Here is a 22,352-nt window from a genome sequence, read left to right as displayed (position 1 = left end):
CACATATTTTCATATACACACACGTATTTGGATGTCAGATGTATAAATATATATACATATAAGTACACAAGTGTGTATTTAAAGCTGCATAAATATGATAGATCTTTAAAACACATATGAACTATATAGCTAAAATCATTGGAGAGTTAGGATTCACTGTAGCTCCTTGGTGATAAAATGCTGGTTTATGGCTGGGTAACATATGCAAAAACCCTAAGCAGTATGCATCAGAAGCACAGAGGCTTAGCTATTTCTCATTGTGTACTAATGTAATATTATTGTATACTAATGTAGTAATGTAAAAGCTTCTTGTGCCTTTGCTTTTTTCAAAGGTATTTATTCCATTACTTGCCACAAAACAAATTGTCGGGCTTTTTATGGTATCCAACTGTCATAATGTAGCCGATATTTTATAAGTAATTTCCCCATATTTGCAAGACTTAAAAAACAATTTTATTATTTTAAATAATCTACATTAAAATTATGAAGATTACAAAATAAATGCATTTACTTTTCACATGTTTTCCTGTAGCCACAAACCTCTAGAGAACATTTCTGTCTGAAGAAAAAATCCCTCTCACATATAAAGTGCAAGTCAGAAATATCCTTCTGGGTAAATGTCAAATAAATAAGACCCAATCTTACCTAAGAAAATAAGACATACAGATACAAATCTTGTTTTGATCAGTTCATTAAATTAATCCCTCAGATGCAACAAAATCACAGAATTCATTTGTAAGAAATGTTTTTGAAAAGACCAGCTATACATTTTCTTCCTAAACCTACTTTTAGCTGGCATTTTATCAAGCAGGACTTTTTGCAGGAATACTTGATGCAAACGCATTCATAGAAAATCAGCTAAACTTCTTTGGCTCTTCCTAGCTCCTTGGGTGATAATTTTGCTTCTCAAACTGTTTCTTCTTGCTATTAATCTCAAAATGATCCTCTTTCAGATTGTCTTCCATGTCCGGTGACCTTCTCCTACATATTTTGCTGGCCATCTGAAAGTCTCTCTGCAGCAGAGGAAGGTTTTCTTTACCTTCAGTCTCTTTTGTATCTGTAGACATCACTGGTTTTATAGAAGGAATAACATGTACATGGTTATTCATAGATATTTCCATATTCTTCAGCCGAGGTTATTCCTTCGTGAAGCAGAACCAGACAAAGAGGTTCTCACTCCAAGTAAATAGAGACAGGGTTGGGAAGTTATTTGTTGCAGGGAAATCCCTGTAGTCCTTTAAATGACATCAGATTATTAGACTGATGCATGCATACCCCTGACAATCTTCATCCCCATGTCCTCCTCCAACCACTTATAATCAAGTAATTGGCTGATATCAGATAGACACTGCTAGCTATTGAAAAGGACATATTAACTGTAACATAACAGAGATTGTCAGTATCCAAATTTGACCAGATGAAGTCTGACATTGGACATTGCCACTATTAAACATTTTCTTTACATGTGACTTTTACCTGTGGACAGTGTTCCATTTAACAGCACTATCTGAGAAACAAAAGTATAAAAAAGTAAAAAGCTAATTGCAGAGGCCAATTTGGACCCAACTCGTACAGAGTAACAACGGGCTTGCAATCCCTTTTAACCTGGTTGATCAGGTGCATCCAGTAGTCATTATGTATAAATGAATATTGCCCACTGCACATTTCTTCCAGAAATGTTACACAGGTAAGATCTTGGGCAGCTGGCCATTCCTGATGCCATTCCTGGTAAATGAAGTCAGGCAGGAAGTGTTCTAAAAAGCAAATAAAAAATCAAGTTACTTTATGCAAATATGTTGCCTTTTTTTGAAAAAAAGTTTATCATCTTGTTGTGTTGTTGTGTGACTTCAAATAATTTCTAACTTACGGTGTGACCTTCTGGTGACCGTATCACGGGGCCTTCTTAGCAAGATTGCTAAGATTGTTGAGAGGAGATTGCCTTTGCCTTCCTCAGAGGAAAAAAGATTCCACCTAAACAGTAGGAGGAATGTTCTGAAGTAAGAACTGTTTGACAGTGGAACACACTCCCTCACAGAGTGGTGGAATCTCTTTCTTTGAAGGACTTTAAACAGAGGTCTTTAAACAGCCATCTGTCAAGGGCGCTTTGATTGTGAGTTCCTGCATGGCAGGGGGTTTGATTGGATGGCCCTTAAGGTATCTTCCCACTCTATGATTCTGTGATTCTATGCTAGTGTATGACTTGCCCATGGTCACCCAGTGGGTTTCCATGGCTGCTTGGGTATTCAAACCTTGGCCTCCAGAGTCATAGTGCAATTCTCAAATCACTGCACCATGCTGATTTTGTGTCTTAGTGGGTCCTGTAATGTAAAGAAACCACATTTGTAAACACTGGACTAAAACTGATTTACAATACTCTATATCTCCAGAGGCATCTTCCTACCTTGCACCTTCCAGACTGTGTTGGACTACAGATCTCATCATCCCCAGCAAAAGTACAAAAAAAAAATAAAATAAAAAAAAACAAGAATGGGGATAAAAAAGGAAAACAAGAAATCTCAGGCAACATTTCTTGGAGGCCATTCATACTACCTTTTACCCCAGTTCAGGAAATGGATTAAAAGCGGGAAGTTCATATTGGTCCTGATTCTTCTACACCCAAATTCGAGGTATGCACACCCCCTTGGCGCGGGTCTTTTGAAAGCGGAGTTTTACTTGTATCTTTTGAGAAAAAACGGGTCCCGGCAAATATGAACTTCGCCCTGGTCATGTTCGGGTCAAGTTCAGGGGAGGGATTTAGGTCAGAGGGAGGGCAGAGGGCAGAACATTCCTTCCCTTCATCGGAGAAGGAGCAGGAGGAAAGGAGTCATGGAGGGCAGAATCGGGGTGGAGGAGGAGGAGGAAGAAGCAGGACAAAGTTCAGGGGAGGGATTAGGTCAGAGGGAGGGCAGAGAGCGGAATATGCCTCCCCTCCCCTCTCACAGGCGTCTCTCTCTCTCTCTCTCTCTCTCTCTCTCTCTTGTAATTTTTTATTTTTGACAGACTATGTGAATAGTTCTATTGATACATTTTGATAGAATGTGTCTGGTTGTGCTACATTTCCCTTTCATTTGCTTGCTCATGGCATGGCACCTCACTTTGCAAGAGGCTTTTTAAAAAAAATGTTTGTGTGCGTAATATGTGAATGTTACACTGCAAATGTTACAAATTCTGAGGTGAGGATAGATGGCATTTTGGGGTTGAAAACGGAGGCAGAGCAAGGAGATCCAAAGAGGAGGGAAGGATAGATTGCCTTTTGGTGTGGCAATCGGAGGGAAAGCAAAGCAAGAGGATGCAGAGATGGCATTCTGGGGTGATGAATTATTATTATTATTATTATTATTGTTGTTGTTGTTGTTGTATGTGTATGTGAGGCATTCTGGGGTCGCAAGGAGGGAAAGCAAAGCAAGAGGATGCAAAGATGGCATTCTGGGTGAAGAATTATGATGATGATGATGATGATGATGATGATGATGACAGGAAGAGGATGGTATGAGGGGAGGCAAGGGCTTTGGAGGTAGCATTGGTCTGGAAGCGAAGGGGAGACTAGAAGCTGGCATGTGGAAACCCATGACTTTGGGGGATTCACACTCTCTCAGCCTCAGGGGAAAGGCAATGGCAAATCTCCTCGGAACCAATCTTGCAAAGAAAACCCCAGGATGGGGTCATTTTAAGGTTGCCATAATCTGTAGTGACCCAAATACAAACAACACACACACACACACACACCTGGAGGTTTTTAAATTTGACAGGTTGACAGAATATGCACACATTGCCACCAGTTGTTTTTTTTTAAAGGAGGGGGAAAGCACCCATTCCATTGGCCAATGGCTGTAGGAAATGTCACCTTTGACGAAAGCAGAAGTGAATTTGATTGACAGCAAGGGAGCCTTCATTTTAAACCGGTACAGCAAATGTGAACTTCAGAGGGGTAAATTACCATGATTGAGGTAAAACATAGTGGCACATGTTTCCGAGCAGATTCGAGGGGGGGGGGCAGATCTGCCCAGTTCTATCCAGGGCAAGTGGGTGAGTGGGAAAGGGGCTTTAATTTTATTCTGATCTTACAATGGCAAGCAGTAATGCTGATGTAAGGCTATTAAAGCTGCAATGTAGCCAGGAGTTATGATTTGAACATTCTCATTAGGTTTGGTTTGCTCTTTTTTGAGTTTAGAGTTTATCTTGAGAAACTGGCAATCAATCCTCCTTCATTAGCTTAGCATCTTTAAATTATAGGCCTACAAGCAGAGGAGCCTAATTAAAGTTTTTAGTATGGTTTTACACTGTTATCATCTAGCCATTGTCACCTTTTAAAACTGTCTGATGGAAGATGAAAAATTTACCTAACCTGTCATAAAGAGCATATCATATTCTGATAGCAGTGCACTAACAGGGGGGGAAATCTATCTGTTACTATTAGTAGCATGGTTAAGAAAAAAATGTGATTTCTGGACTTTAAAATACATGTCCAAAAGTCCCAGGACCACCTTGGGAGTGTTACCTCCTTCAGTTGTTTGTGCTTTGCTGTCAGGATCAAAACATTTGATTTTTTTAAAAATCACTGAGGCTCATTCAGGCTGGCCTTGAGATTTGGTGGGAATGGTAGCGGTATGTATCAGGGTATTGTAAAATATCCATACATTGTTCCTCCTGCCTGACTCATTTCCTTGTGAGTTTCTGGTATTAGCTGAAACATTTTAAAACCACAATAAGGCGTACTGGTGTCTTCCCTCCCACCCTGCCCCTGCCCCCACTTTTTCTGATACAGGCCAGAGTAAATGTCATTCATCTGTATGCATTGTCTTGGTTCCTCCTGCTGTTTTTCTGGGCAGTCCTACTAATGATTTGTTGAATGGTGTGTGTGACCTCAGGAGGCTTTCCACTGTCCTTTGTTCCTTCATTGCTTACCAGGGTGAATGTTTCCTTCCCCCTTCTTTTTACAGTTCTAGTGCTAAAGTAATATACCATTCTGTCATGTCCAGCTATAACATTAAGAAAATTAAATGTACAAAATAGAAACGTGAACACTGGGGAAGGAGCATGAGGAGAAGTGCTGAGTTCACGGATGGAAGTAAACCACTTAATTATACCTCAAACAAAAGAAAAGTGCAGTTGAAAGAAAATATACAGATCAGTAATAGTGCTAAGATCCATTAGAATCAGCAACAGAAAGGGCCAAAGCCCCATGTGTTTACATCACATTTGAAACAACTGTTTACAAATCATGAAATCTCTAAACAGAATGCTTCAACATTTATGGAACTATTGGGCAGTCTGCAGCAGCCCCTAGAGACCAAAATAATATCAGGATTGTATTGGCTGCAACACTGAGGTTCATGCTGTTGAGTAAATCGTAATGTTTGTGTCTACAAACTGAGGCAGAGCTATGTCATGGTAGCATTTCCCCAAAGTCATGCCTGAACTGATCTCTTCCATACATATCTAATGACAGGGATGCTGTCTGAACACCATGATGTGAACAGTATTTTGGTGATTTTGTCATGAGATTATGTCTGATAATGTTGCTATCTACTGGTAATGTCTTGTTTGAAGTGCTGAAACTCAGCCTCTCAGTTTGTCTGATACACCTCACAAGGTTGTTGTAAACATAAAGTGGGGAGAGTAGCCTCAACCATCTTGAGCTTACTCAAGGAAAATGCCCAATGTAACTAATAAATGTAGTTAATAAATAAAGAGGTTCTCGTTTGGTGCTGTAACTGTCACTTGCCTGTTATCACTTGATAAAATATAATCCTATGTTACTCATGTATTTATTAACTTACCCTGCTATAGTGGGGAGTTTGATATTATCTGTTTTTCTTCCTTGAAATAACTCCTAAGAATGGTAATACAAACAGAGAAAGAGAGTTATTCTTTCATCTAGTTGATGATACTTTTGTATGGTTTTATTTTAAGCCTGGATTAAACAAGTGGAGATCCATCTTCAAAACAATATTTAAAATTCAGTGTCTAGAGATCCAAAATTTTATCTTTCAGGTGGCATAAATGACCATTTTGCTTTCTCTTGTCTTTATAAATCACGACAAATCAACACTGCTCAGTTGAATTTTGCATGCGAGCTAACAATGAGGTGTGGCAACTGGGATCCTAGCATCTTAATTTGGGTGGGTTTTAAGGATGTAATTCTTCACTAATTTTCTTCTGACTCAAGCAACTAATAATTTTAGCAATTTTTTTACTGTAAGAAATTTTCAAAAACCACATTGTTTTCAAACCTATTCAGAATTTGGGATTTATTCTGTGCAAAATTTTGTATGTGGTGGTTTCATGCAGAAACAGCATTTTTGTATGTGTAGGACACAGCATTTTCTGTGCATAAAATGCGGTTTCCAGTGTGGAAAATGCTGTTTTTCTGGCCAGTTCCAACATGTGTAATTTTTTTCAGTACAGAAAACAATATTTCTGTACAGAAAATGTTGTTTAGTGTACTGTATAGGAAATGATTTTTTTCTGCACAAAACCACCACATACAATTTCCCCCACAGAATTAAGTTCTAAAGTGCAAAGAATCTCATTAGTTCAGGATTCAGGGTTTCTCCTGTTAAAGCATAGAACTGCTTTGGCCTTTTTGCTGTCACAGTACACTGGGAGATCCCCACAAAATATGATAGCATTACTTTAATTGTTGGGGAAATTAGCTTTGCAAAAGGCTAGTTAAACTTTAGGACCATTTGCATCTGTTTATCTGAGGACAACTACAGGTTTGGGGAGAATTAAGGTTTTATTTAGAAAATGCAGAGTACAATCACACAATAGCACTTCACACAGTCAGCATTCAGAGCTAACCAAAATGAAAACTGGACAGCAGAGTTTGAAGGGTTAGCAAGGGTGGGTGATAACTGCCTGTCCAAAGAGTAGACAACAGAAAAGTGCAGTGGTTCAGAATGGGAGGTCTGAGAGCGACACAGAACATACGCAGAGCACAGAGGTGTATGGCGGCTGTGTGCAAAGAGGCTAGGTTTCTGAGACCCATACTTATACCTAAAATCTAGTCCCAAGCAGAGGGCTATCTTGTCAGGTAACATTGGAGTTTATCAAACAGGAGGAATTAAATTTGAATGAAAAGAAAGTAGGGCCAACACACATTCACTTAAAGTCGCTAGTTTAGCACAATTACGTGAATACGCATTGCATTCGAACTGGTTCCCCATTGCCCGAAAATAGCATGCCATTGCCCAAATTTGCATGTAGCAGTCTATCATGCAATAACGTGAAACCCCATGATTGCGTTCGGACTGACTTCCCATTGCCCAAATTTGTGTGTAGTGGGTTATCACGCATAATGTTAAACTCCATGATTGCGTTCAGATTGTCATCGGATTATACTTTCAATTCCCCTTGTCTGATAAACTCCAAAGACTGGATGTCCTTTCCCAGGAATTGTCAATGGGATTCCAGACTGGTTGATGGCTTTAAATTTAGTGTGACAAAACAGTGACTTAATCAGGATATTCCCAGGATGGATGGAGAGGGAAGTTTGGCTGGGAACAGAACAGAGGGTAGGCAGAGAGATTGGTTTACTGCTTTGGGGTGCAAGGAGATCCTTTGTCTCATGTTGCAAGATGAAATGTGGGTGACTTGGGGGAAGAAGCAATTAGTAAACCCATTTAGGTTTGATTGTCTTATTAACTGGATGTACAAATGCCTCAGGACATGCTCCCTCTCTCCTGTGAACCTAGTGTTTCTGAAAAGTCACTGATCTCTCTCAAGAACATGCTGTTTCCAGATAAGAGATATGAAATATGGGGACCTCAAAGTATAGTGCAGTGTATTCACAGTGTGCTAACAACAGGGAGCGACAGAGCTGGCAGTTGGAACCCAATCTTTCCACAGTTTCCATACCAAATAAGAAGACAGCATTTGAGGCCTGCAACACCCTCTTTGTCTTGCTTGAGGCATAAAGGCTATCATACAAGTGGTCACAAGAAGCAACCATATGAGCTTCACCCAGACAACCAAGACACTTCAGGTATCCATCTCATCTTAGGATTTTAGTGCCACAGGAGAGGTACTGTTTGAAGAACACCAGAAAGGGCATGATACAGAGAAGCTGAAGAGACAGAAGGTTAACAACAAGGTATTACCTGTAATGGTTCCATTTTGCAAGTTGTATCTGATGTTGCCCCTGCGCTCATGTCCTGAGATATAGTACACTGTTTAGGATGATGCTGAATCATGTATTCATATGTGTTCATCTTCTTACTCACTGCATACACAAAAATTATTTTTACTTTGTTAGATTTAAAAACTGTAAATTCTGAATGCTCTGCAGCTGATCGGAGACATCAAAGTTGGCACATATACATTGAAACTCTGAGAAGTAACCTAATGGAGAAATTAACCAAAGAGTTGTGGGATCATAGAAACAGACCCAAATAAAATGATTGCTGAATGTTGGTTATAAATTTATAGATCAAACCAACACAAAAAGATCAGTGTACAAGTTCCTTTAACACAGAGTAACCCACTGCAATAACAGACTTTCTACAAGGGGCTTTCCATAAGCGAGCAGCTATATATGTTGGGTGTTATGTGTCCTAGCCCTTCTGCACTACTCCAGGTCCTGCAGTACAGTCATTCCTAGTAATGCCTCCTGTAGATGACTGTAGATATTTGTGTAGCTGCTGCTTTCCACTGTTCCAGTTATAAGCAGCATAGCTGACAGTAGTTCAGGGGTACTGGGAAAAGAAAAATGGCTCTCACTGAAAGATGATCATTATAGTTTCTTTTTCCAGCAGAAGGGGGTGAAGAATCCTGAAAGAGAGATGGTGCTTGTGTTGTCAAGCAAGGAGATAATCTTGAACTTCACTGGGCAATCAAAGTCGGTGTTATGCTAGGTGTGGCCTATTAGTTCTTTCAGTTGCTGGCATGGTAGCTAGGCCCTGCCTCAACCCCACTCTTGCTGATTCCCAAACACAAGAAGAATTATGAATAACACCAGGATAATAATTTAGTTCTCTACAGTGACATAGATCTTATCGCTTGATCCTACTGCTTGAGTTGTACTGCCCACAGTGGTAATCCTTGTTTTTATATCCATCTAGTGATGTAACAAGGAAGGGCCAGGTACTTAATTTCTTTCATTTTTTGCAAGGGGAGGAGACTGTCAACAAATATTAAATGCTGTAGGCTTTATTTCAGAGAAAGGTACGGGCAAAACCACCTCTCAGTAGTCCTTACCTAAGAAAACCCTATGAAATTCAGGGGTTCATCATAAGTCAAAAGGCATCTTAAAAGCACATATACCTTGGCAATCCTCAGTTCACCTCATCTCTGCATCAAGGAATGGGGCAAAGCCACTCTGAGATACCTTGCCTACAATAAAACTAATTATTTGAAATAAGCCAGCTATTATTTGTCTATTAGGCTTTTTGTTTCAGTTAGTTCCAATATTCTGTTTACTTCCCTGCTCCTTCCAAAATCTAAAACATCTCGAACAACTCATTACTCACACAGATAGAGATGAAACAATAGTAAGTGTCCAAGAAGAAAGAGAGATGCAGTTCCCAAAGCCATAGTTAATGCTGCTAGGGTCAAAATTCCAACTGCTGTAGTTTCTACTGGGGCAACAGGAAGAAATGCCAACCAAGTGCCATTTCCACTGACACCTATTGAAGTAAAAATTAATTTGAAAATGTCATTTTATTCTGTTTGCAATTGTCTGATAATTTCTTAAGAAAAATATTATGGGTGGCGTTTACGTCTCCCTCCCAAGTAATATGAGAGGAATTATAATTTCCATGTGAATCCTACATGCATGTTTACAATGTTCACATTGTATTATCATGGAAACAGTACCCTCATTTAAAAAATAACATATACAGATGCTACACAGACACACAACTCAGAAACTTTATCTTTATGTTAAAAAAAATGCCCAAACCAAAGCAAAATTCTACATATTTGAACCCATTTTTGTGACTGTTGATGTTTCCCCCCCCATCAAGTACTATTCATTTATATCCAGTAGAAGTGGATGGAGTAATAGAAAGTATCTGAAACAAACGATACAGCTGCATCAGAATGTTTTCCACTTATCCATTTTATCTGAAAGTACTACTAGCAAGGAATTCATACTGTGAAGTGCATCCATAGTATGAGGCAGTGGTGATGGGCACTACATGGAAGGTACTCTGTTCCAAAAGCTTATGGGTATGCTGTCCAATAAATGACTACAGACCCCAAACCTGTCTTTGACATGGCTGCTGCCTTTTTCTAAACTGGTGGCACTACTAATAGTAAAACAAGACATTACAGAAACATATAACTGCCACCAGAAACTGGTAACATTGGGCCCGAATAGACAGACCAAAATAAAGCTGCTTTGGGTCACTTTAGAGGTATGCTATTTAAATGACGCATGCATCCTAAGAGGCTGGAAGCTGTGCTAAAGCCACGCTCCAGTCCTAAGGACTGGAGCACAGCTTTGGCACAGCTTCTGGCCTCTTAAGATGCATGTGTCATTTAAAAAGCATACCTCCAAAGTGACCTGAAGCAGCTTTATTTTGGCCTGTCTGTTCAGGCCCTTTGTATCACATTCTCTCCTTTCTCTCCAGTAGTATTAGATCACATTGGTGTGAAAAAAATATTTTAAGTTACTTGAACAATACTTTCAAACTGAGGCGATGTGCGGAGTTGTGCTGGATTCACAAAATACTGGATGAAGATATATAGGATCACCAATATCATCAGAAGGATCCCAACAAGAGCAGATGCAACAGCATTGAAGAAAAACCTATACACACACACACACACAAAGACTCTATTTAGAATATGGAACTATATAACTATAGAGAAAGGCTGCAACGTGACATTAATACAACAGGATACAACAGTGGATTGATTTGTTTTTCCTTGTTTCTCTCTAACATAATACGTAATTTTTCCTGCATAATGCAGAAACTTCTTGGGTATGCTGGAGATCACATGAATAACCATGCTGTCACACTTATAGGTGTTTGGAAGCTGGGCTGTGTCACAACTTTCAAACATCTGGCTGCAGTAAGAGAGATATTTGCACATCCCTCCAGCAGGGATAAGAAAGATGTGGCCCCCAAAGCTATTTTTATGGACTCCAAGGACTTCCCACACTGTGATTCTTTGGGAAGGAGGGGGGAATATATCTATAGGGCATGGGTTTACGTTCGTTTGTTACAATTTGCAGTTTAGAAAATGGTTTCTTGTGGCCATGAAACTCTGGGGGTAAAAAGGTGGGGAAATTACTCCCAGGACCTGTGAGAAAGGAGTCATTTTGAGTAAAATAACAAAACAACAACAATGAAAAACATTAAAAATGTTTTATGTTTCTATTATTTTATCATTTATGATGTATTATTGTTTTTTGTTGATGAGTCTCTCTTACTAATTTTACCATGTTGTTTTATTTATGGTTCTTGTGCCTTGATTTTTTTTAATACTGTTTTTGTATTTACTGTTTGGATCTATTTTATATTGTGACGGCTTTTAGCTTTTAACAATAAACTTCTATTCTATTCTATTAAAAATGGGGAAACTGGAGAGACATGATGAGCCCAGTGGAGTACTGCTCTTCAGGATCTAGTGCGCAGGACATGGTGAACCCCCAGACCTCAGCAGTTGCTCACTCATGTTAGCTATAGGAAAAGCTTTTCTTCTTCTTCTTTTTTTACTGCTCTTACTGCTGCCACCGCCACAAATATTACTACCTGTATTGTTTTTCCATAGTATGGGATGTATACCAAGTTCTGGAGAACCCTGGAAGTCTTCATAAATTTATGAAAGGTTTCTCAAGGAAAGGACTTATTACTGTAAAATACTCAGAGAACTTTGTTTTTGGCAGTATATGCATACATTTTGTTAAATTAAACAATTTTTAAAATTACTACAAAACATTTCCTTTGCCATTGTGAAGGTGCATGGAGTGGGAAGTGTATTTTAAGTAATTTTCTAGCTATCCTGAGTGTGATCTACTGATTTGGCATTAGCTTTGGTGCTCTGCTAAACTTTTGAAATGACTTTTTTGTGTAAAAGTAGACCCTATTGGGGGAGGGGGGCATGTATGACAAAGGACTTTATCGCATTACTGTTTGCTCCAGCGATAGATGTGGGATGCAGTGTTAACAGATGGATGTTATCACACCGCCCTGTGGCTGAGCAGTAGGCATCCCATATCCAAACAGGACTTCTCTCGCAGCTTTTCAAGAATGGGACAAGTCCTGACAGCATGGCCTCATCATGAATGCTGAAGTCTCTGAACAGATTAAGTCCTCAGGGCTCCAGAAAAATCAGTTATTATAGTAAATATGATTTAATCATAGGATTATTTTACCATTTATCATATTGTTTCATTTAAATCTCACTTTTTTGCTGTTATGATAAAAGAATGAAAAGGAGAACAATCCAATAATTAAAGCTGCCACCCAGAATGGGGGGGAGGGGGTTATTAATAGGCCTGTGGTTCTCAAACTGTGGAGTGGGACCCACAGGGGGACATGATAGTTGCCCAAGGGGGGGATACAAGAAAAGTCATCTTGTACAACAAATATGAGGAAGAAAGTAGAAGCCTGTGTGTGCGTGAATGAACTCTTGTAGATTGACTGGTCCCTGAAAAAGCTAAGAATCTTGCCCCTGTTACACTTCTTTCCAGTCTCAGACATAGCAAAAATGAACTTTCCTTTTTTATTTTCTGCTCAATTCCTCTGAAGGTTCCATTGTTGGTGCAGGAAGTACATGCCCCTTACAAACCATATGACACACAACGGCCAGTCTGCCTGCTTTGGGGGAGTAGGAAGGAGGAAGATGAGGCTGTTGAAAAGGTCCTATAGCCATTGCTGCACTTCTCAAGCTGGAAGGAGTCTGCTGGGTTGCTTTTCTTCAATGATCTGCTCCCTTCTCCCTCCCCACGGGCCGATCTATGGTAATTGCTCTGTATGGTTTTCCAGTGTGTGGGCGGGAGAGGATGGAGTGCCTCATTGAAAACAAGCAACCCAAGAAAACTCTTCCTGGCTTGAGACAAGCGAAGGCCAGATGGAAGGAGGAAGACAAAGCTGCTGAACAGGCCCTCAGCACATTCCCCCGTTATGCCTTTTCCAATCTCTCAGATAGCAAAACTAGCAACAATCAGCTTTCCTTTTTAAATGTAATTCCCATTCAGCTTCTCTGTGTCCTGTTACAGACTGCCGAAATAAAGCTGCTTCGGGTCTCTTTGGAGGTATGCTAGTTAAATGGTGCTTGCATCCTAAGAATCCGGAAGCTGCGCCAAAGCTGCACTCCAGTGCTTAGGCATGGAGTGTGGCTTTGGCACAACTTCCGGACTCTTAGGACCCATGCGTCATTTAAACAGCATACCTCCAAAGAGACCCCAAGCAGCTTTATTTTGGCAGTCTGTAACAGGCCTGTATATTTCATCTTTGGTGCAGCAAGTGCATGCCCCTTACCAAACATCAGTTTCTCAGGTGGGGTGGGGTGAAGAGAGGAGGCAGAGAGCACAAGAAGTCAATTTTAATGCTGCGGGTGCATGCAGGACAAGAGGTCTGTGTGTAAGAGAGAGAAGTGCTGTCGATAGGATCTGTGGGGCAAACAAAAATATGCACACTACACAAACCAAATACTCTTATTCATATACTATGCTGTGTGTGTGTGTGTGGGGGGGTCACAATGGAAATGCAGTGACAAACGGTTCCTCTAGAATGCATTGTTAGTAAATTGTTCAATTTAAGTGTTTACAGCTATAGTCTAGCATAGTATTTCCTTGGGCCAAAAGAGACCAACATGGGATTCTCTCCTTCCACCTTCCATTGCACTCCTGCCTTATAGACAATAAACATTTCCCAAGCTATGTAGAGAGATTTTGTACCATCTTTGACACTAACTGAAGGAAAGAAGTTGGCAGCATGAGCTTACGTAAAGTCTATTTTCTCAGATGCATGAGGAAGAATTTATACAAAAGCTCAAGCTGCCAACTTCTTTCTTTCAGTTAGTGTCAAAGGTGCTACAAGATCTCTCTACATGCCGATTCTACAGACTAACATGGCTATATCTTTGAATTTGCCAAGCTAGCTACTGTTAGCTTACCAGTAATTTCTGCTTCCAATACAGTTATTAAGCCAATTGCAATGATGGTCAAAGTCCGCAATACATTTATTGCAGGTACTACAATGTTTAGTTTTGGGCCCTCTAGGAAGAAAAATACATAGAATATAATTCAAGTCTCATTGGACTGCATTCAGTAGAGCATTTACGGATAAATTGCATGAGCTGTCATTGGAAGAAGGGTTATACAGTATACTCATATGAGATAATATACGTGGCTAACGTAAACTCTCGAGTGGCACCACATGCATTCTTAAGCACTTATCAGAACATTTATAAGAATCAAAGAAGTGAAATATACATGAGTGGTAGAGGAGACTTCACCTCATGACCATTTAATCCATTGGTGATCAAGCACCGTTGACATAGACCAAATGGTTCCAGGTAGGAGGCCAGAAATGCATCAGCAGGTGCAAGCTGGTTAGCCCTTTCAGTAACTTAGTTATAGACAAATGAGAGAATGCTTTTCATGGCCCTCTCAAAATTCCCTTGTGTTGCCACTGTCATGTCAAGCTTATGCCACTGGCTGCAAAAAGCCTTGGAAAAGCTAGTATGTCTGATAGAAAGAACAGCCTACCAAACAGTGCTCCAAGAAGCTTCCTGGCTTAAAGATATCTTTTTGGAGCGTGTAGAAATCTTTTTTTATTCTACACACGCTAGATAATTTGGTGTCATCATCAAACCTGGACACCTCACTATTCACTTCTAACTCCAGATGAGTTATGAACAAGTTAAAAGTATCAGTCTCAATACATATCCTTGTCCATTGTTTATATATCCTTCTGTTATGAGAACAGATTCATTTACTTCTATTCTTTTTTCCTGTTCTTTAACTGACTCGTATGACCGCTTCTTTTATTCCATGATTGCTAAATTTCCTCAGGAACTTTTGATGAGAAAATTCATCAGACGCCTTTTGAAAAGCCATCTGGATGTCTTCCCAGTCCACCCTACTGAAATATTTACTAACTCTCTCAAGTAACTCAAAGATAGTGAGACAGGATGAGGGGCAGCTGGAGACATCCATCTCAGTGGGACAATGAATCTGCTCTTGGATATTATTCCAGATTATATGAGCTAGTGTAGGTACTGTAATTGTTTTGACAGATAGGGTACCTTGGATAGCTCAGTTTGGGAGGGAGAAACACTTGTACATTGTGAAAGGAGATATCCTGACTACTGATATTCTCTCCATAATCCACAACTGGAAATATGAAACACGACTACCGTATATGGTTGACTATAAGTCAACCTTCATGTATGGATTTTGATATGACTTGTGCATAAGTCGAGGATAAGACTTAGGAGCAGGCAACAAAAGATGTAAAGGACAAAGTTTACTGTCTTCATACAGAAATGTCTTATTCAGATCCTTCTAAGCCCAATTCCTCTTTGCACTCTTTTGAGGGAACGCACCAAAGAGGTGCCATCCAAGCATTCGAAAAGGCCAGAAGCAGCATCATGGTGGAAAAAGTAGAGGGGGCTGATGCATCTTTTGTGTGCTCCCAGGATGAACTAAGCTCCTACCTTTTGCCATTCTACTCAGAGAAGGAGAAGAGTTAAAATGCACTACTTTGCAATGTCCCGTGGATAAGTCGTCCCAGCTTTTAGGAGTCAATTTTTTGACAAAAAATTCTAGATTTATATATGAGTATATACAGTATAACATGCCTATGTGCATAATAAACATTTCACACATTTGGTAGGCTTATTTTTCATTATTCCCATCTTTGTGCAGTGTCATAAATGTATGTTTGAACATGCAGACGCAGGAGGTAGAGCCTGCCATCTCCTATTGCATATGTGTTTGTTGAATGTGTTTTGTTGACTGAACAAAAATCTTCTGCCACCCTTCTTTCTCTTTTATTCTCATTTTTACCTTCTTTCAACATACTGTTTTAATTCATTTAAATCTTCCTTACCCCACCTTTCAAGTGAACGTTTTGCAGGTTACTTAAGAAACTAAAAATAATATGCAAAAGAATCTAACACCCACCTCCAACTCGTAAAATTACAGAACAACAGGTTAAAGAGCAATAAACAACTAACAGAGGGGGGGAAATGCCCAAAGGCATGTCAAAATCAAAATTACATGTCAGAGCTGTATTAGCCATATTCAAGTAATGATGCAGTCTAATAAGATCAAAAATATGCACCATCTTTAAGCAAGGAGTTGATGGCACATGCATTAAGTAATTATATTATTTATAACTGTTATTATGTGAAAAACTTACACATCAGTTTCACAGAGAGAGCAGTGATGGTTCTGAATAACGTGTTTGCATTTGCTTCGATCAAAACTTGGCATGGGTTTATTATAATTCTTCTTAGCCAGTATGTTTTCATCTGCTGGATCAATAGTGACTGCAACAAGATGAGTGATTAAGTGATGCACAAAAATTATGCCAATCACCTGCATATAATGAAGTTAAGGAAAGGTTAAGAAATATGAGATGGCACCTGACTGGATCATTCATATGTTTATTACATTAGACTGGCTGCCAAAACACAGGACTTTATTGTACAAATAAGTGGACCGCAAGAACAAGAAAAAGAATCTTGTTTCATACTATTCTTTTAGGTATGTCAGGATTATTTTTAAATAGAGGTATTGTTAAAAGCTAATTTGGTCACACATACAGAGTAGGCCAGAGTTATACTGTACCTATTCTATCAAATTTTCAGAGAGCAGCCACATATGAGAAGTCAAGGTTGTGAACTTTGAATCTTGCAAAAAATTCTAAAATGGGAATGGGGATTTCTGGGCCTTCAAAGGTTATCCTACATTGAGAAAGAGCCACAGATCAAAATCAACCACAACTATATAAACGTTCTGAATTCAATATTTAGGGTAAACCTGACAAATGTAGTGTAGCCAAACACATATTACTGCTGTTTTTAGATGGATTTGCTGGCTCATGGGGTAATGAGGTAAGAACACTTTAACACTATACCCTCTGAAACAATTTGCAGTTATGGTTAACTAATATGATGTATATAAAAATGGTGAAATGAAATACTGGAAATATACCCATATTTCCCATGGATGTGAAATTCCCCCTAAGATAATATATTGTATGAATAATGTCTCATATGTACCACATATATTCTACAAAAGTAGAACAAATGTCCTGTCTCATTTTAAATCGTATTTTATTAGAAGAGGAATTGTTCCTTGTTTCTGTCTAGCATTCAACTGCACGCATTATCACATCCGCCCACCACTCTGACCACATCTCTCCTTTGTTGGCATCCCTTCACTGGCTCCCACTCCCTTTCTGTATTCAGTATAAGGTCCTGCTGTCCACGTTTAAAGCCCTCCATGGGCTGGCCCCTCCTTACTTATCAGACCTTCTTTCTCCTCACCTTCCCACTAGGACCCTCCGTTCTGGTAGTCAAGGTCTGCTGTCCCAGCCCAGGATTTCCTCTGCCCCATCCCGGATTCGCCCCTTTTCACTTGCTGCCCCTCACTCCTGGAACCTTCTTCCCCCCACAAGCAAGAGCCATCACTTCTTTAACCAGCTTCAAAACAGAGTTGAAGACCATCCTGTTCAGAGAAGCCTTCCCAGGCATTGCATAATTGTCACTTGCTATTTGATTATCTTTTGTTGCCTATTTATTGAATCATTTCCTGTATTGCTATGTATTTTATATGTATTATCCTACTAGAGAGGCAGGCTAGCTCCAACAGGCCTCCCTGGAAGCAGATTAACTAACCATCCATTAAGAAGCCAAGCCCTCCCTCCAGTCCATCTCCCCTGATCCAGGCCTTGGAGGTAGAGAAGAACTGCTGGCCCTCATCCCCTTCCCCACCACCACGCCCTTCTCCTTTTGTGTCGTGTCTTTTTAGATGGTAAGCCTGAGGGCAGGGAACCATCCAATTAAAAAGACTGTATGTACAGCGCTGTGTAAATTTACAGCGCTTTATAAATAAAGGATAATAATAATTATTATGTATACTAGTATGTTCCTTATGTATAGTATGGTATAATATAGTATACATGTATATTGATCTATGTAAAATGAATCCACTTAAGTCTGTGAAATGTCTATGTGAAATAATGGTCCTCCACAAGGAGTATGTAACTGTATAAGCTGATAGTTATGCATAATAAATATGTCAATAACTATAAAGCTATGTGTTTATTCTCCTGGTAATATAAACCTTAAAGCTTAAGGTTATTCATAAAATGAATGCCAATATTGAGCAGCCTACTAGACCATAGTGTTGTTTTTAACTGTGGCAACCCAGCTGACCAAAAAGAAGAATTGTAAGGAACTCCAGCTAAATAATGGATCAGAAAAAGAACCATTGGTCTTCTATAGAAATTGGGTGATGGAATCATACCTATTTCACTGTCAGGTAAGCAGTTACAGAATGCAGTCACATTCATCTCAAATCCTATAACACAAGCAGTTTATATGCTATTTTAGTTTTATGACTATCTTTTAAATAAAGAGATGAAAGGATACAATATAGGCAACATACTTCCATTCATTTGGGAGAAGAGGTATGTAGATACTGAAGCCCACTATAGCCAAGTATGAATAAAGCAAAAAGGTGATGAGTTGGAATGAGTGGAGAGGTAAAGACCAGCCATTCACTCTAGAATATAGTGGTACCACTTTGTGGTCAATTAGCCGTTCGGGCCCTGTCTGCCTCAGCCTCTTGTAACAGCGGATCATCTGCAAGACAGAAACCAAAATCACTCATTAAAAATAATTATTGTGCTTTTCAGACCTGGGGAGAAAACTACTGACAAACTCTGCACAGCTTACCACAGGGCTACTATAATGGCCCTATAACTAACCAGTCATTGTGACCCGTGCCACTCTTGAGTTTAAACCTCCAAATGATCAAGCATAGCCTCAAGGCAAACCCATATTAAATAATATACAATCAGTCCTTCTTATACACCAGTGGTTCCCAACCTTCCTAACGCCGCGACCCTTTAATACAGTTCCTCATGTTGTGGTGACCCAAAAACATGAAATCATTTTCGTTGCTACTGCATAACTGTAATTAAATCGGTGTTTTCCAATGGTCTTAGGCGACCCCCAAAGAGGTCCCGATCCACAGGCTGGGAACCATTGTTATACACAGATTCAAGCATACACGATTTGAAAATGTTCAAAAAAATATAAATTTCAAATATCAAACCATTTTGCTATGTCATTATATTTAATGTGACCTGAGCATACACGGATTTTGTTATACACGGGGGATATTGGAACCAAACCCCAGCGTATAACAAGGGTCCACTGTACTTTACTAATAGTGACAGAATCAAGTTTTGTTCTGACTAAAATTTGCCAACAAATATGGAAAACAAAGCAGTGGCCCATAGATTGGAAGCAATCAATATACTTCCCTATACACAAAAAAGGAGACACAAAAGACTGCAGTAACTACCAGACCATTGCACTAATCTGCCATGCAAGAAAGTCATGATCAAAATTCTGCAGCAAAAACTCCTACCATATAATATGGAGCCAGAAGTGCAAGCTGGCTGCAGGAAAGGAAGAGGCACTAGGGATCACATTGCAAACATACAATGGATAATGCACCAGATAATTCAAAAAGAAAATCTGCATGTGCTTTATTGACTATAGTAAAGCCTTTGACTACATAGATCATGAAAAGCTATGGAATGCTCTCAAAGAAATGGGAGTACCACTACATGTGATTGTCCTGATGAGAAATCTGTACATAGAACAAGAGGCTGCCATAAAAATGGAATACAGAAAAACAGAATGGTTCCAAATCAGACAAGGCTGCATACTATCACTCTATTTATTCAACTTGTATGCAGAAAATATTACAAGGTGAGCAGGCTTAGACTCAGAGGCAGGAGGAGTGAAGACTACAGGAAGGAATATTAACAATCTAATGTATGCAGATAATGTAATACTACTACCAGAAACCAACAAACATCTGGAGCAATTACTGAAAAAGGTCAAGAAGTGCCATGGGAGGCTTAATATTTAATATTAAGAAAACAAAAATAATGACCACAGAAAATCTACTAGAATTCATCCTAGATAATGAGAAATTTGAAAGCACCAATGAGTTCCCATACCTTGGATCAAACATTGATCAGAATGGACACTGCAGTCAAGAAATTAGAAGACTAGGATTGAGAAGGGCAGCAATGAAAGAAGTGGACAACATCTTACAGTGTAAAGATATTACTCTGAACACTAAAGTGAGGATCATCCAAGCCATTGTATTCCCCATCACCATGTATAAATGTGAGAGCTGGACAGTGAAGAAAGCAGATAGAAAGAAAATAAAGCCCTTTTTGATGTGGTGCTGAAGAAGAATGCTGAGGATAATGTGGCCAAGAAAACAAACAAGTGGGTTCTAGAACAGATGAAGCCCAAACTCTTCTTGGAAGCCAGGATGACGAAATTGAGGCTGTTGTACTCTACCTGTATCATGAGCAGACATGAAACACTGGAAAAGACAATAATGCTAGGAAAGGTAGAGGGCAGGAGAAAGGGAGGGAGACCACATGTGAGATGGCTGGACTCAATCAAAGAGGCCATGGGCCTGAGCAGAGAAATGGCTTGGAGATGTTTCATTTATCATGTCACCATGAATTGAAGTCACCTTGAGGGCAGTTAACAACTAAGAAGAAGAAAATTTTGATGAAGAAATATGGGCAACTTCTGGCCCTCATATGCTCTCCCTGTGCCTTGCTGGATCCCCTGTAGTGACATTTATGTTCTTCCATAACCAGATGATCAGCCATAAAGCTGAATGGTGAAGGAAGACTTTTGTTGTGCCTGTGCTGCTGTTAGCACACCTTCCAACATTTTACAGATGAAAAGTGGGACATGTGAGGCTAGGCAATATTAAAGTGTGGTCAAAAAGGTGTGGCCAGGCAACATCAGGGCAAGGTTACTAATGTGGAAGAACATGCAAAGTTTCTTTTCCAAGCAGAGAAATATTCAACTGAGTTTAAACTTAAACTTTCTGAGTTTAAGAAAGCCTGGGAAAAAAATAACTGAACTCTCAGGGAAAGCCAAAATTTCACCCCCTCATCTCTTCTCCCTCTTGTTGAGTTAAATCAGTGCAAATTGCTTTGGCACTTTGAACTCAGTTTACAGCAACAGATGAAGAAGGAATGTCAGAGAAGGGGACAAATATGGGCATTTTCAACAGAAGCTGAAAAAATTGGGCAGCAAATAATTAATTGGGACCATCTCTGCCAAGTGCCAAATCAGGACAATTGGAGGATATGATTTTAGAAGTTATCAGAACAATAATACTGAAGAAAGTGGATAGGCTTTAACTTCTGCCTGCTACCTGCAAACCTGGGAAACCAAGATCATTGCTTACCTGCTATGAATGGGGAATGATGAAGGGAACAGATATTTGAATCAAGATCTCTGAGTGGGAGGCTTTAATCTCACACCCTCTAGCAGCACCAATGCAGACAAAGTTGCCATTTCTTTGCTGTTAATTTACTATGGTTGATAGCAGTGGTGGAGTTTTTAAATGTATCCCTTGCCAGTGACTCTGTCTTGACTTTAGTGTATACAGATTAACCTTACCATCCCTGCATGCTGAGATGCTTGGGGGTCTGGGGAGAGTGTGTGCATGTTGTATATATCTGAATTTAAGCATGATTTAGTGACAACTAAGTCAAACTACTTAGACAAAGCAATTTAAAAACAGAAGTGTTCCTGGGACTTCCACCACTCTCATAAAGATGCTTCACTTCTTTACAAAATAGATATTACACAACCATATCCTGTTCAACAGAAGCAGGAAGTAGGACAGCATGCCTGTTTCATGTGCTGATGTGTATGTTTCACATAAGGAGCTAAAAGTGGTTGGTCTTGTAAAAACTTGGCTTACACAGGATCTCTAATGTGCCTGGTTAACAAGTTATTGTTGCTGTTGATGACAGAGACATCAACTCATTAACATTGGCTCTACCTACTATTCCTCCACAAATCTGCACTGTATCATAATAGCCATACCGTATATACTCGTGTACAAGTCGACCTCATGTATAAGTCGAGATCAACTTTTGGGGCCAAAAATATGGATTTTTATATGACCCGTGGAAACGTTGACAGTCAGATTGATTGGACAGCCTCGCTGGGGAGAGCGAGAGGCTTTTGGGTGATCGTGTGCCCTCCTCGGCGTATCCTCAGCCAGGCCCCTTCGCTGAGGAAAGAACCTGGCCGAAGAGAGGCTTTTGGGAGGGTGACTGCCCTCCCTGGAGTCTCCTCCACCAGGCTCTTTCCCC

The 22,352-nt window shown here is 39.7% G+C and overlaps 1 protein-coding gene across 4 annotated transcripts in view; it reads right to left on the bottom strand.

The window, feature by feature from the left end:
• Positions 1 to 439: 439 nt before the first annotated feature.
• The window catches only part of LOC121934730 (palmitoyltransferase ZDHHC11-like), a 23,244-nt gene continuing 1,331 nt past the window's right edge, over positions 440 to 22,352 (bottom strand). The window contains exons 2-9 of one of the 4 annotated variants that reach the window (XM_042475516.1): positions 18,562 to 18,774; positions 16,323 to 16,501; positions 14,071 to 14,172; positions 10,629 to 10,753; positions 9,471 to 9,626; positions 8,103 to 8,224; positions 5,781 to 5,833; positions 440 to 1,754 (exon numbers count right to left, since the gene is read on the bottom strand). In XM_042475516.1, coding sequence (XP_042331450.1) covers positions 1,739 to 1,754; positions 5,781 to 5,833; positions 8,103 to 8,224; positions 9,471 to 9,626; positions 10,629 to 10,753; positions 14,071 to 14,172; positions 16,323 to 16,501; positions 18,562 to 18,774 — 966 coding nt within the window. In that variant the 3' untranslated portion in view covers positions 440 to 1,738. Of the gene's footprint in view, positions 1,755 to 5,780; positions 5,834 to 8,102; positions 8,225 to 9,470; positions 9,627 to 10,628; positions 10,754 to 14,070; positions 14,173 to 16,322; positions 16,502 to 18,561; positions 18,775 to 20,168; positions 20,300 to 22,352 lie in introns of those variants that run through there. The other 3 variants (XM_042475517.1, XM_042475515.1, XM_042475518.1) reach the window with 3 other exon arrangements.

The sequence above is a fragment of the Sceloporus undulatus genome, chromosome 6, assembly GCF_019175285.1.
Source record: "Sceloporus undulatus isolate JIND9_A2432 ecotype Alabama chromosome 6, SceUnd_v1.1, whole genome shotgun sequence".
Lineage (NCBI taxonomy): Eukaryota > Metazoa > Chordata > Lepidosauria > Squamata > Phrynosomatidae > Sceloporus > Sceloporus undulatus.
Note: the sequence above shows the minus strand (reverse complement) of the source record. Positions and strands in the feature narration are given on the sequence as shown.